Source organism: Solanum pennellii, chromosome 8 (genome assembly GCF_001406875.1).
Source record: "Solanum pennellii chromosome 8, SPENNV200".
Taxonomy (NCBI): Eukaryota; Viridiplantae; Streptophyta; class Magnoliopsida; order Solanales; family Solanaceae; genus Solanum; species Solanum pennellii.
In genome coordinates, this window is record NC_028644.1 from 70170481 (window position 1) to 70185555 (window position 15075).

At 29.9% G+C, this 15075-nt stretch overlaps 2 protein-coding genes across 2 annotated transcripts; one reads left to right on the forward strand and one right to left on the reverse strand.

The window, feature by feature from the left end:
• Nucleotides 1-3355: 3355 nt before the first annotated feature.
• On the forward strand, nt 3356-5810 carry LOC107027196 (dof zinc finger protein DOF4.6-like). The gene is made up of 3 exons (XM_015228377.2): nt 3356-3592; nt 4137-4619; nt 4834-5810. Exons 1-3 carry the CDS (start codon nt 3569-3571, stop codon nt 5272-5274), a joined length of 948 nt encoding a protein of 315 aa, XP_015083863.1. The 5' UTR covers nt 3356-3568; the 3' UTR covers nt 5275-5810.
• A 2122-nt stretch (nt 5811-7932) lies between these two features.
• On the reverse strand, nt 7933-13371 carry LOC107026923 (ORM1-like protein 3). The gene is made up of 3 exons (XM_015228054.2): nt 12993-13371; nt 11706-11854; nt 7933-8331 (listed from the first exon to the last, which is right to left on the reverse strand). The coding sequence occupies exons 1-3, from the start codon at nt 13176-13178 to the stop codon at nt 8193-8195; spliced, it is 474 nt and encodes a 157-aa protein (XP_015083540.1). The 5' UTR covers nt 13179-13371; the 3' UTR covers nt 7933-8192.
• Between the last annotated feature and the right edge of the window lie 1704 nt (nt 13372-15075).

Here is a 15075-nt window from a genome sequence, read left to right on the forward strand (position 1 = left end):
GGTTACGCAACCTGTGACGGTCCGTCGTGTCTATGACGGTCCGTCCTGCAGGTCCGTCACAAAGTTCAGAGAGTCAAATTCTGTAAAGGGTTTGTGACGGTCCGTCGTACCTACGACGGTCCGTCCTGCAGTTCCGTCATGAAGTTCAGAGAGTCGATCTCAGTACTCAGATTTTCAGAGTTTAAGTGTTTTGGAACGAAGCCCTTCGACGGTTCGTCGTGCCTATGACGTTTCGTCCTACCTGTCGTCGAGGGTAATGAGAAAGTAGCAGAAGAAAATTTACAAGTATAGGACGACGGAATCCATCACGGACCGTCGTGACAATGACGGTCCGTCGCGTGGTCCGTCGACCCAGTCAGTTTTTGTCAAAATAATCTTACTGCTCGGATCGACTAAACAGGTCGTTACAAAAATTATATTTCTACCCTTGCCTTTATGAATTATGAATGCTATACTTATTTATTTTTTTAAAAAAATAATAATTCATATATTATTTTCATATTAAATTAAAAAATAGTTGTGCACTCATGATTTATGTATTTTTTTGAGTTCATTACATGTATGACTTTTAGTTTAAGTCAAATTATAAGCGCGAATTTTTCATCATTGTCTAATATATATTTTCAAATAATGAACAGACAACGCATGGATTAAATCTTGACCTATATATAATATAATATTATATTGTCTTTTAACTTTTTGTAACCAAAAAAATGATTATTGTCTTTTCTATAATTTGGCGGTTGCAAAAAAAAATAAAGGTAAAAAAAGTGAAGACAATATTTGTCTTGGAGCAAACTGCAAAATTAATCACAAAAGATTTTTAAAAAAACAAAAAGGAAGTAAAAAAGCAAAAGCTAATTAATAATATACAAAGAAAAGTACTAAAATTAACTCGAATATTAGGAACTGGATTACGTGTTTATTATAAATTAATTCCTTCGTCAAAAAGAAAGGTTCTTTAGCAGTATTCCTAATACTCATGTGGATAAACTTTTCGAAAGGAAAAAGGAAAGGAGTTTTTATGATAATAATCAAACATATTTATCGTTTATATTTTCAATTGAGGTATATATATATATAATGAGTACATAATCGATAATGATATACATATGTTATAATTTGTTGGTTATTTTAATTTGACTAATAAAATGAATTTGAGCATATTAATTTTCAAAAATTATTAAAGTTTGTGTAAAAAGTTTAATTAGAAAAGGTGAGTAGTCCTTCAAGAATGTCTAAATTTACTTATAGGAGATAAAAGGAGATAATTAATACACTCAAGATATGTTTTAATAAGAATATAAATTATATTTATTGATAATAAATAAATTTAATAAAATTATTCATAATAAGTCAATATTTTTTTCCCCAGATTATCATAGAAGATTCACTTATTATTGTCCAACTCCGCTATACAACCATAAGATTGTAAAAGAAAACACGGTAATACATTGAAACTTAGAAACTTGTATTTATTTAAATAAAGTTTTTAAATTATACCAATTGATGCTATAAAATATATTCAGATTAGTCAAGTCTTCGATCAAGTAATTACTAATAAACATTACTTAGTAATTTTGTAAGTAAAATATAACTAACCTATTAACACATGTTAAAATTGATTGAAAATAAATTTTTATATATAATTATACCAATTTATATTCTCGATCTTCATACTAATTAAAATAAATTAACCTTTTTAAATGTTACATATATCGTCCAAATTGGAGAATGACAAAGAACAACTAAGAGAGTTTTAACAACATACTTTATGAAAAAACAACTTAATATAATGTTAATCTTAATTAATATCCATTGATTAAAACATGGAGATAATTAAGGTGTAGGACGGCAAGGCAATTTTTTTAAATATATATTATTTTTGAGTGCTATTACTTTATGGAGGGTCCTTGATAATGAAGTCTAGTCATTTCTAACGTGGAGTGCTATTATATTCGAGTCCGAAACTCAAAGGGTAGAAAATATTAACAAAAATTCCAAAACGGTATATAAAATTTTATATACCGTTTTGAAATTTTTGTTAATATTTTCTACCCTTTGAGTTTCGGACTCTATTATATTCTATAGTGTGTGTCACCATCCTTTAAATTACCACCTTTTTAGGTCAAAATAAAAAATACTCTTCTATTTCTTTTTATCTTCAATTTCAATTTACTATTTGATATTTGAAATTTATTGATAATTTAATTTAGATTCAGATGAAATATACTGTAAGAGGGTAATGTAATATCTATATTATAACTGTTTGCATCCAAGTTTTTATTCAAGATTTTTATATAAAATTCATCAAAAATATTATTAAATAGCTAAATATTAACGGATTTTATCGTTAAATTTTCTTTCTTTTTGTTCTTTCAAACTAGTAATGAACCAGTCAAAAGAAGTAACGATGCAATTTGCAATACATGATTATCACAAGGGATATTATATATAAACTTCACAACAATGATTATTCACGTTTAGTGTTTTTTTAGGGAAAAAAATTACAACCATTTTATTTGTACGAGTTCTTGTAAAATAGGTGAATATATAAAAAAAAAATTAATATGACAAATTTATCTACTTTTTACTATTTCACTCAAAAATCCATTCAAATAAAAAAGATATATACCCTCAAGATTAATGACGTGTCACCTAATTTTTAAGCAAAAAATAGAAAATGTTAACCCAAGATAATTATTATGCCTAAAGAATAATATTAAAAGGAGACCAATTTGACTTAATGACAGGCTCCTCTTTAGTCAGAAAAGATAACTCCACCATTATATATCTTATAGTATTATATTTTCTGCAAAGACATATATTCTTCCACTAACAAATTATTAAGAAAATACTAAACTATATATTACTATAAAATAGTCAATAAGTTAAAGAACATAATATTTTTTTATTCCTCATCCGATCTCCCATATTTTCATTAGAACGTGACAAATTTAAATTTATCTATATCAAGACTCATTTTTAGCAGCAATGTTTCAAATATAATAATAACATACTCAATAAAATTTCATAAAATAAAATTTGAGGATGATAGAATATATACATGCATATTTTATCTCTATTTTCTAAGCTGTTTTTGAAAAAACTCGGGACTCAAATAAAGCAAATCAAATTAGTAACAAACAAAAAAAATCACAGTAAAAAAACATGACAACTAATAGAAAACAATGTTAAACAGATTTACAAAGAATCGTAACATCAACAACAAACTGCGACCATCTAAGCATATAAAACAACATATAATAAAATATCAAAATCCAAAAACGACCTAATATATGTATTTAATTAAAAATAAAAAAATCTCAACTATTTCATCGGCACTCACGATATCATTTCACTCATTCATTCATTTTCTCTCTCTTTTCCCACACAAACATAAAGCAACACAATACAACATCCACAAACCCTCTCAAACATTCCTTTTTTTCTGCTTTTAAAACCACTTGCTCATAAAGCTGCTCATTTCCCCTTTTTCACTCCAAAAAAAAAAACACAATTTTTTCCTTTTGCTTCTTCTTTAATTTCTACTTCTTCATCATCATCCATGGATACTTCTCAATGGCCTCAGGTATTAGAATACATAATTCTTTCTTTAGTTATAATTTCTAGGATTATAGTTATAAATATTGTAGCTAGAAATTTGCAATACTTTTGAGAAAGATGATGATTTCCATACTTTTTCTTTAATTTCCACTAGTTATTTGATATAATATGTAGTACTCTTATGTTTCTACACTTTCTTTTTTTCCTTTTTTGTTCTATGTATGTGATTATATAAAAAAAAGTTGAGAAAGTGAAAAAGATCAATTTTCTTTAGTTATTATAGTTACAAGTGTAAAGTACAAAGCACTCATCCAAAGATCTTTATGGTGTTTATTACTAGCTACTAGTAGTTGTTCTTGATACATAGATAGAGGGCAGATCTAAGATTTAAATTAAAGCGTAACACTTTTGAAAAATTGTAGATGGATCAAAATTTAATGTTGTCTATTGCTTTAATATTTCTCTTTTGTTGGAAATTAATTGACATAAATTAAAAAAAGTTTAACTAGTGAATGTAAAATATATTTTTAGTTGATGGATGTGTAACAAGTTGTTTTTTGTTGTTATAGGAGATAGTGGTGAAGCCCATGGAAGATATCATAGGTAACACATCAAAACCTAATAATTGTGTTGAAAGGAAATTAGTTAGACCACAAAAAGACCAAGTTGTGAATTGTCCAAGATGCAATTCAACAAACACAAAGTTTTGTTATTATAACAACTATAGTCTTTCTCAACCAAGGTATTTTTGCAAGACTTGTAGAAGATATTGGACTGAAGGTGGATCTCTTAGGAACATTCCTGTTGGTGGTGGTTCAAGAAAAAACAAGAAATCTTCATCTCCTTATAATCATCATGTTATATTAAACAATAAAAAACTTCCTGATTTGGTTGTCCCTCCACCACAACCAGACAATATCGACGAATATCCAGAAAGGCATTTTGGAAATCGACCTCATGATCAAAACCCTAGTAAGATTATCCTTGAAGGAAGCCAAGATCTCAATTTGGGATTTTCATCTGATTTCAAGACTATTACTGACCTAATTCAGGTATTTGAAATTTTTTTATTTCAAAATTATACATACTTGTCTATTTTTTTCTTTGTACACCATAGTCTCTATATGTGTATACAAGTAATTAATACAACACCATATATATGTTTTAGTAAAGTTACTACTCGACTATATATTCTAACTTAAATTACTATATATGTACAATCTATGGTGCACAAATGAAGTTTATGTTATGTTCTATGTTGAACAGGTACCAAATTATGATGGGAGTAACAAGGACAACAATAATATTTCAACAATATTGCCTCCTCCATCTTCTTCTTCTTCAGCTTCTTCTCCATCTCAACTTTCCGCGATGGAGTTGATTAATGGGATCACTAATAATAATAATAATAATTCGTTCATGACAATGCCAAATTCAGTATACAACTCATCTGGATTTTCATTGATGCCATCTCTAAATTTCTCCTTGGATCATGGAATTGGAAATGATGTTCATCATAGTAGTAGCTATGGAAATAACAATAATAATCTTCAAGAGACAAATGCAAATGGAAGGTTTTTGTTTCCTTTTGTAGGGTTAAAGCAAGTTTCAAATAACACAAGTGATGGTGCTAATGAGCCTAGTCTTGGAGATCAATCTACTAATGGATATTGGAATGGGATGCTAGGAGGAGGAGGATCTTGGTAACAAAAAAAAATACTTTATATTTATTACTAGTTAAGGTTTTTTTTTTCTTTTTGAAAAAAAATAATTACGATCATACATTGGGGATTAGGAAAGTGAGAATCAAATATGCTTATTACGTGATTATTGAGACTGTCACTGATATCACTAGACTATATGTTTGTTTCTGTGATTTTATTGTAGTGTACTTTATTGGTGGGGATTTTAGTTTCTTCAAAAAAACTAACTCAATTGGATAGAAGGAATTCTCATTCCTCCTAAATCTTTTCTTTATTTTTTAGTTTTGTAATTTGTGATTAATTTAATTTGAATTAATATTAGTTGGTGGGAAGTAATTATGTGAAGCTTATGGGATATTGTGAAGAAAATATTGTGGAAGAAGATATCTAACCCAAATTTTTTGGAGGGCACAATATTCTACTAGTGTTAATTAATTGTTCTATGTCATATTAGAAAAAAAATGTATTATATTGTATGATTTTTAAGTTTGTAATATTGAGCTTTTGGAGAGTTGCTACTTAATTAATTTATTTGAGCTACTTATGCAAGTACATTTTTGCAGCTTAATTTATAATTTCATTATTTATATTGTACATAGTTTTATCTGTCTTTTTATTTTACACATTTCTCAAGATGGCTTTTAAGGTTGTCAGGTTTTGATTCACTTCAAATGGCTGTATAGACTTAAAAGCCTTGAGCATCTCCTAGGAACAAGTATTTTTGGACAATTGTATAATTTATTTAATGTAATTTCACGATTAAGTTATAAAAAATAAATTGTATTAAGATCTTATTCATATTATTCTATAGAGTAAAGAGGTTGTCTTAATAGATTCTTGATACTATAATGTATTATTAAAACAAATCATGTTTAATTTTAATCAAGATTTGAATTTTGATGAAAAATGAAAGAATTTTTCTATTTTTTTAACTTGATTATTATACTTTATATAATATGATTTAAACTTAGTGATATATACCGCATACATATTATACATCACTTAGATTTGACTTAATTCAATCTTTTTTTTTTCTGGTTCACCTTAAAATTCCCTATTTATAATAAATTATTACCATAAAATCGTAGTTTTGGGGATAAAATTTTCTCTATTTTTTGAACTAGGAGAAAATAATTTTTGCTCTAAAAATGTAGGAAAATGTCAAAAGACAATACTCCTTGCTTCTTTTTTCTTTCTTTTTCCTTTTTCACTTTTTATGGCAAAGTGATATAAATTTGATAAAATTTAATAATTTTAATTTAAATTATATACATTTTCTTTAAAATTACAAAAAATGTACCTACCCCACCCCTATTTTTTTTCCCCCTTCCTTGTTGATTATGATGATGAATAAAAGCTGGCCAAATGATAATTGTAGCCAATGCGCATGTTCTTTTATTATTATTAAAACAAAACATAGGAAAAAGATCTGACAATCTTTAATTTTCTTTGGTCATAATGTGGGATCCACAAACATTCCCCTTGATAGTTGTGCAAAGGAATAATCACTCCCACTTCATTACATTTTTCAATTAATATACTATTAATTTAATGAATATATAAATCTTTTGTAAAAATATCACCCTATTTTCCAATGTTTTGATGATTATTAATCATATTATAATAACTATAGTTCAATCCGAAACAATTTCAGATCGACTATACAAATTTCATGAATCATTTTGAAGGATATAGAAAGAGTTTTAAATTAATTATATAGATTTTACCGATCGATCAATTACAAGTTTTGATAATAATTCTCTCTCAATTTCATCTACAGAAATTTTGTTATGATTAACTCTAATTGTTGAGTCTCCCACATCAGCTAATAAATATGCGCCCTTCAACTTCTCTTAGTATGATTTTAGGACAATCTTTTCTTTTTTGTTATCTTTAATAGATTCAATCGACATCAATTAACTTCAATTCTTTAATGTTTACAAACAACAAAAACATACATGGTTCAACAATTTTAATTCCTCCTTACGCTAAATGATAAGCTTCAATCGACTTTCACGTAGTCAATAACGTGAGGTGATCACTAGCGCTTAGAATTGAATCAAATATTGAATGGTTAAAAGACAAAAACGATAAAAAGAAAAAAAAGAAGTCTGCAATTTTTTTATATATTAAAATTATTTTACAGTATGCTTTTTTGAAGGTTATTTTTACTACTAGTGGAGAATAAAAGCCTGAAATGGCTAAATTTTTTCTTTAATGTGTAGGTCGTTTTCTTTCTGGCCATTTTAGGAGGTTTCCCTTTATTTCCCCTTGTGGAAGTTGGATAATAAAAACAACAAAAAGTTTTTGCAACATTTATAAATATTTTTTACCTCATGAAATTTTATGTCATCTTAACAAAAATGCTGTCTTTTTCATTTAACCTTTTCACTTTTTTTCATGAATTAAAACATTTCCTGTTAGTCCTTTTTTGGATTCTGGAAAAGACGAATGACCAAAATAGAATAGAGAGTAAGTTAGAAGTAATATTTTGAAAATGACATTTCGAAAATTATAATACATAAGTTGAGGGTGACAGATTTGTGCCTTTTGAAGTGCTTATAATCTTCACCAACCAATAGTTCGATTAGGGATCAGTATACTAAGATTTATGGTCATTTCTTCAAATATTATTATATATCAACGCTTAAGATCAATACGATTCAAGAATATTGAGTTGTAACATGAAAAATATCATAACTCAATCGATATTCCAGCATTCTCATACAAACAGTTTTTACAAGAAAAGATTATCCACAAAGAGATAATATGTTGATTTCTTTTACAAAATAATGATAAACCCTTTCCAGTTCTTGCATCTGTACAGGGACATCCCAGTTTTACTCATGATGCTTAAAAGCAAATCAATGACTACTTTGGTTTTTCCTTCTTTCTGTGGTATGTGTTCAGTTGAACCAAAGTTCATTGATCTGCATTTATCCCGAAAATACGAACCTTGTGCATATTGGGAAATTTGGCAACGACCAGTACAAAAACTGCGATAGTGTTGAAGAATAGCATGGGGTGTTGATAATCAGTTGTATGGGAGGCTATCAAGTAGCTGCAAAAAAGAAATAAGTATGAGAACACCACTGCAAGTCTGCAAAGGCTGATCACAGAAGGGGATAATAAAGAGGTATAGTAGAATGAAGAGTCATTTTCTATAGGGGGGAAGAAAAAAGAGGATCGTCAGGTAGCTGGTGCCACAGGCAAGGTGAACGGCAAACAAATCAATGTCCTACAACATCATTAATACAAAAGTTGCAGTAGTAGTTGGTTCTTGGTACAATAAATGATAACACCATTAAGCTTCAGCCTAAGCTAGCCTTCTATAATTTCATTTTTAAGTGACAGTGCATAAGCTAGTCTATCATTAATATGACCCAGTATTGTTCGATTAGCTACCAAACCATATGCCTTACATTAATACCTCATTAAGATTCTAGAAAGTACTTCAAAATATCTAGGAAAGTAAAACGAGGGGAGAAGAGAAAGTTTCATCACTGATTTTAAAAAAAAAGGATGAAATGAATAAGCAAATGCGGCAAAATTATTTTCAATATACATAATTCAGATAGAGAAGCAATAAACATGCCAACCACTACACCCCAAAGAAAGAACCACTAGCTCAAACCAAGCCGAACGTGTACAAACTTCCTCCCTCCTACTCCCTTCCCATCAAATCCTGTGAAGCTTATTCTGATGAACCACTAAAGAAAATTTCTTAAATGACTCAGTAAGATTTGAACCGCATCACTCAAAGATGTTAAAGAAAGATACATAGAGCAGCCACTTAACCGACATGGTGAAGAAATCTAAACGCAAATATAACATGCTTTGTCTACAACATATTAGTCCCAGAACATATATATGCATGAATAATGAATTTGACATTTCATATTGCACTACATAATCCAAGACAAATTTTCAAAATGCAGAAATTTTTATATAAAAAAAACTACGCAGTAATGCAAACAAGGATGTGTGCATAATCCCATAGCATAAATAAAAGACTGACAATAATATCAAGATGCTTAAGTGATGATTCATAGTTTTTCTAATTGTACGAGAAAAAAGGTGGGCATTTCGTCGAATGCTCTTTCATCATTTTCTTTAACATTTTTATTTCAAGAATTGAACTCTCAACGAGAACTATCTTGTATACAACTCAACTACCTTATGAAACTTGCTCCACTGACAAAATACTACAAGAAAAATCCGTATTTTTCCTCTTGAATATTGAAAAAGAACTAGTCATCGCTGAAAAATGTGCGCTTTTAGTAGGTGGAAATTAATGTGTAATGCTTTCAAAAGATTTATTATGTGGCCCTCTTTTTTCTTTTTAGTCATTCAAAAATTCAAGCCTTATGAGGAGAACCACATTCCAGACAACTCGATCCTGGTACCCCAGAGACAACTTTCTCAAAGAGCAAAGATTAGGAATTTAGACAAACATAACTATGAGTTTCCTCCTTCAATTCCACAATTTAGCTAATTTTTCCAGGATCAGTGGTATACGTAACTAACTTCTTAAACCTTTGGGACTACCAACAGTTATAAACCAAATCATAATTTTTGTGTCATTAAAGGTACACTCATTTCTTCTTTTCTTGTGTGTCATAGGTCCATTTAACATCAACTTTAACCAAATGAAAATTTGGTTCTTGCTTTCAGAAGGAAACAGTCCTTTTTTCACGTGGAGCATTTGGGTTCTCAACAAAACAGATGTTATAAGCATTAGTTAGGAACTCAAACCACTTGAATATTCACCTTAGAGAGAAGTTCATTAGAGGCTTAATAGCTGTGCATCCTCAATAGTTACTTGTGCAACCTGGCACAATCATTCAACCATGGCATATCTAGATAGCTACTGCAGTCCTGCTGCAATCATAATATGCTAACAGCCTAACACTTTCTCTGAAAGTATCAGAGTTTGGGTCTACCATGTCATGTGTAGGTCTTGAAGTTAAACGGAACCAACTTTCTACTAAACCATAATATTATTAGGGTATATAAATCAATGATGCATCAATCTAAAACTAGCCGGAGTTGGCTAATGAAACACAAAATATCCATTCATCTCTAATGATGCAAATTAAGGGTTTTCCAGAACTAGAGATCTCTAATTTTACACTTACCCCTACATGGACATTATCTCTTGGACAACAGTTAACCTCAATTCCAACTAATTGGCATCACTCATACAAAACATATGATTCTATTTTTAATTGTACCTGAACTCGCATTAATTCAAACAGATATTTCAACGACTTGAAACATCATCCATCTTGGCTAACATTCACCCTCATGTAATATTGTTGGTGCCACAACCATTTTATACGATTTGGCCTTCACCTCCATTTCTGTCATCATATTCTATGTGTTAATTCCTCCTTTGTCATGCCATTCACTAGGAGAATGTGAAACCATTCTTTTTACCCTAAAAGAGTCGAAAGAAAAACCAAATATGACACTTTTCTTTGACATAGCCAAATATGACACTATCAGACATAGTATCAACTCTTCTCTTTTTTCTTTTGATATGTTAACATGTTGAGCGGTGACATGAACCTACAACCTAAGGTTGAGGTATAGAGGTGCTTTCCTGTAGAGCTGCCCTCTCTTTGTTCAACACCCTATCCATTTATATGAGGTAACATCTTCAACACAGATTCCTCCATCATCAGTTTTTTTAGTAGTAATAGATTTGATCAGTTTGCTCCGGTTGTGGTGATGCTTTGTTGAAGAAGCTATTAAGAATAAGCTTCCATTACAGCCTATTATTTTAAAATTATATCATATATATTTTTTATTCTTAGTAAAAATCCAACCCCTTGGATTCTAGACCTCCTAAAAGTCAAAGCTTAGTTATGCCAGTGCAACGACAATTTCCACAAACTAGCTTCTTTTTTTTTTTGATAAAGTAATTAAACACAAACTAGCTTCTTATTTTTTTGATTTAGTAAGGGAGTTCCACTAAATGACATCAAGAAGATACAGAAAGCAAGCTGTGCAATTAACACTTGGACTAATATCATTAACCATGGAGGTTATGCATAAATGGAATGCTAATAACATTGATTTGTGAGTGATCCATGATAATTTTTGTCTAGCTAGCTACTACATCTATTTTCTGACTTCTTGGACCGGTAATTGTTAACTTCCCAAATGAGAATAGTGTCGTATAAAATGAACGATTGGAAAAGTTCAGTACTCAAGCCTACAAAATCATGGCTTAAGAGCATTATGCCCTCTAATATATATACTCTACCATAATCAGAACCTGTGTTGTAAAGTGCATCACGGTGAAATTTAGAAGCTTTTTCAAGCCAGTTGGTGAGATCATATGCACATCGACTACACTTGAAAGCAGGAAATTTGTTCATAGCATTAATATTGTAAATAGCAATCAACTTGCTGAAATTGACTACTTACAGCACCACAGGGACAACTGTTAGAAACTTCCTATTGCGTGTAAGCTGCTTCCCACTATCTATCTGCTCCCACCAAGTCAACCTATTGTAGATACCTTGATCATCAGCAAATGGTGTTCCCTTCTTCCAGTGAAAACATTGATATGTGACCTGAAGATAAATAGACAATACGAAGGCGTTTGTAAAGACACCTAAAATTTGGAGTATGTACAATTGTGTTCCCTTCTTCCAGTGGAAATTATTGATATAAGAAATGCATATTTATAGAGAAGGCAGAGTCTTACACAAAGAGGTAAAATCCAGAGTAGATATATAAACAAGGTTTCCTCCCATGCTATAACACAAAGGACAGAAAAAAAACACAAAACAAAAAAATTGGTACCAAAGAGAAGAAGATAAAGCTCATCAACTAGACCTCGACTATTCGATAAGCCTAAGAATTATGCATACAGACATTTTTCAGGGCATACAACATAGGTAAACTGTAATAGTTAATTGCTAAAAAACACATGAGACGGGCAAAGCATTGCAAGAATGAGTTAAAAGACACAAAAAAAAGGTAATAGATATAATCAAGCTTTCACATTATCAATCTCAATAGAAGTACTAACCATCCACATCTGCAAAAATCTCCCAAGTTTCAAATGAACTTGTTTCTCTGTATGCTAGTGATCAAATAACGAAATAACAAGGAACATCCAGCAAACATCATAATTGTCATGAAAATGGTCTTGAATCCAACTAAACTCCAAAAACTAGTTCAAGTGGAAAAAGTTCTCGAAACCAATATAAAGACACTATAACGCGAGATGTCGACCAATATAGGAACCTTGGCTAATCTCCATCCTAATAGGATACCTTCAACAAATATGAGACTACAGCAATAATGTCTAGTGAAGTTTGATTGAAATGGAAAAACCAAATATATTAGACACCAAAAAGGCCATAGCTTTCGATACAACCCCAGAATCTCTCACTTCCAAATTGAACATAAGGAAATGATCAATGACCCAAAGCTGAACCTAGCTCAAATCAATTCCAAATTGAGTCTCCAAATTCCATAGTACCAAAAACACAGGAAACACTAAACGAACTAGGCATGTAATCATAAGAATATCAATCAACCAAACATTTAAACTGTTATTCCTCTAATCAGACCCATTTAAACCAAAAAAAACTAAACTTGATTATACTTTATCAAAATTTGACGAGTTTAAAGCAACCCATCATTATTTAACTGGAAAGAACTACTCAATTCCAACCGAATTAAAGGAAATTAGAATCATACGAGAAAATGAGAAAGATGGACGATGGTCCAAGCCATGCCAGGAGAGCAACCAAATACAGAGAGAACAACGAGCCATGAGAAGAATAGAATTAGGATGTAGGTCGTCCATACACCGGGATACGTGAACCACTCGGTATTCCGATTCAGATCCGTCGGCGGAACCGCCGTTACATAATAATTTGCCATACAATAAATTCTTGAAAAATCAATGAAAGTAAGATCCAATGTATAGGAAGATGTTTTAAAAAAATGGAGCTTTCGTCGCCCAATTTGATTTGAAGATGAAAAATATTGAAGTTCGAAGTATATTATTGATCAAAGCAATATGAAACGACGAGCCTATAGCCGGTGGGTTCGATCGTTAGAACCACTGTATTTCGCCATTCTAAAATAAATGTTACTTTTATCTTATTTATTATCTTAAAAATTTGTGACACACGAAGCATTATTTGATTTTAGAGTTAAATAATACAAAAAATTTAAATTATATTTATAGTAAATTTTATATTTTAACTATATATTAATTATTTATTTTATCTATTGAAATGATGATTCTTTTTATATTAATATGTTTTAATATTAAATATTTATTATAAAATAACAATGTGCGTAGATCAGTTCAACGTCAACATGTAATTTCACATATAAAAAAAGTGATCGATAACATGAAACTCAAAAATTTGATAGTTTAAGTAGCTAAACAAGAGGATAGACTGAAGGATTAAACTGGTGAAAAAAGTGTTTACTATTGACTCTTGATTTTATTTTATTTTCTTGCCTAAATAGATTGTTTTTGTAAAATAGAAAATATTACTTTTGTCAAAAATATTAAAGAAAGTACACTAAAAATGGTTAAAGGATACCGCCAGAACTGCAGTATGGTGAGTTTGGATCTAAATTAGCTGGTTTACTCTCTTGTTAAACTTCTATTAAAAATGTTAATTACTTATCCTTTAAATATTTTCAAAATTCGCGAATTAAATTAGGTCAATTGATTTGTTTTAAATATAAAATATTTTTATTCCTTTAATATTCAGTTTCCGTTTTAAGAATAAAGTATTTTCAAAGATGCATTTTTTTAGATATAAATTTAATATTTCTAATTATAAACAAAGGCATTTTATTAGACATTTCGTAAATGATGTAAACAGTTTCTTTTCTTTCTCTCTTTTTTTTTTGCCAATACCACTCAAAAGATTAAAAAATGTGGATTTCGATAATATTACAAAACGAAAGTACAAAGGGTTTGGTCTATATATTTGATTTAATATACTTACTTAATATCACCGCCAAACCAGAAAATGGACCACTTTCTACTTATAGACTTAACTTTAAATAATTTTCACGATATGAAAAGGACATTGCTTAACCAAAAGAAATAGTCAAAAACTTTGAGCTATATTTTGTTTTAGTAATAATTTAAAAACCAAAGGTTCTTTAAGCCACCACTAAATTTGATGGTGGGGTCAATTAATTATTATGTGAGAAAAAATCAATTAATTAGTTGGCAAGTCGAAACTACATACTTTGTGACCTTATTTAAAGTCAAGTATGAATATTCTATTGTTTCTAATTGACTATTAAACCAAAATATTTAAGTTATTGTGCTCCATAAACAATTGCAATATTTATTTCATATGAAATCAAGCCATAGAACGCCGTATCAAATATTTATTTAAACTTGTAAAATACATATTTATTAATGAGTAAATGAGCTCGTAATAGTTGTTCAAAGAGCATAGGCTAGCAATTGTGGTGCTTACAAATGGGCTGGATCATTTAATGGTAAAAAAAACAAAGCCCAATAGTAGTGCATATAGGATGGGCCTCCTATTTCGTTCGAAGGAGATTTAACATGTATTGGATTATACTTGTGATATTGATTGTAAATGACACGAGACAAGATGATTTTCAGTAATAGAATGATCAAAAACTTTCTTAGTTCGGAATGTTATGGTAAAACTTCGTTCGAAATGATATGATAGAATCAACAACTCATTATCTAATGAATCTTGTCAATCATAAACACCCTTAAATCCTCAAAAGATCAGACACTCAGGTTGAATAACTAAAAAGAAAACAG

Excerpts from the sequence above, each read along its gene's own strand:
- LOC107027196 (XM_015228377.2), top strand. The coding sequence starts at position 3,569 with ATGGATACTTCTCAATGGCCTCAG. Across the intron at positions 3,593-4,136 it reads ATACTTCTCAATGGCCTCAG|GAGATAGTGGTGAAGCCCAT; the intron begins GTATTAGAATAC and ends TTGTTGTTATAG. Across the intron at positions 4,620-4,833 it reads CTATTACTGACCTAATTCAG|GTACCAAATTATGATGGGAG; the intron begins GTATTTGAAATT and ends TATGTTGAACAG.
- LOC107026923 (XM_015228054.2), bottom strand. The coding sequence starts at position 13,178 with ATGGCAAATTATTATGTAACGGCGGTTCCGCCGACGGATCTGAATCGG. Across the intron at positions 11,855-12,992 it reads TCCATCTTTCTCATTTTCTC|GTCACATATCAATGTTTTCA; the intron begins GTATGATTCTAA and ends ATTTATCTTCAG. Across the intron at positions 8,332-11,705 it reads ACAGTTGTCCCTGTGGTGCT|CTACTTGATAGCCTCCCATA; the intron begins GTAAGTAGTCAA and ends TCTTTTTTGCAG.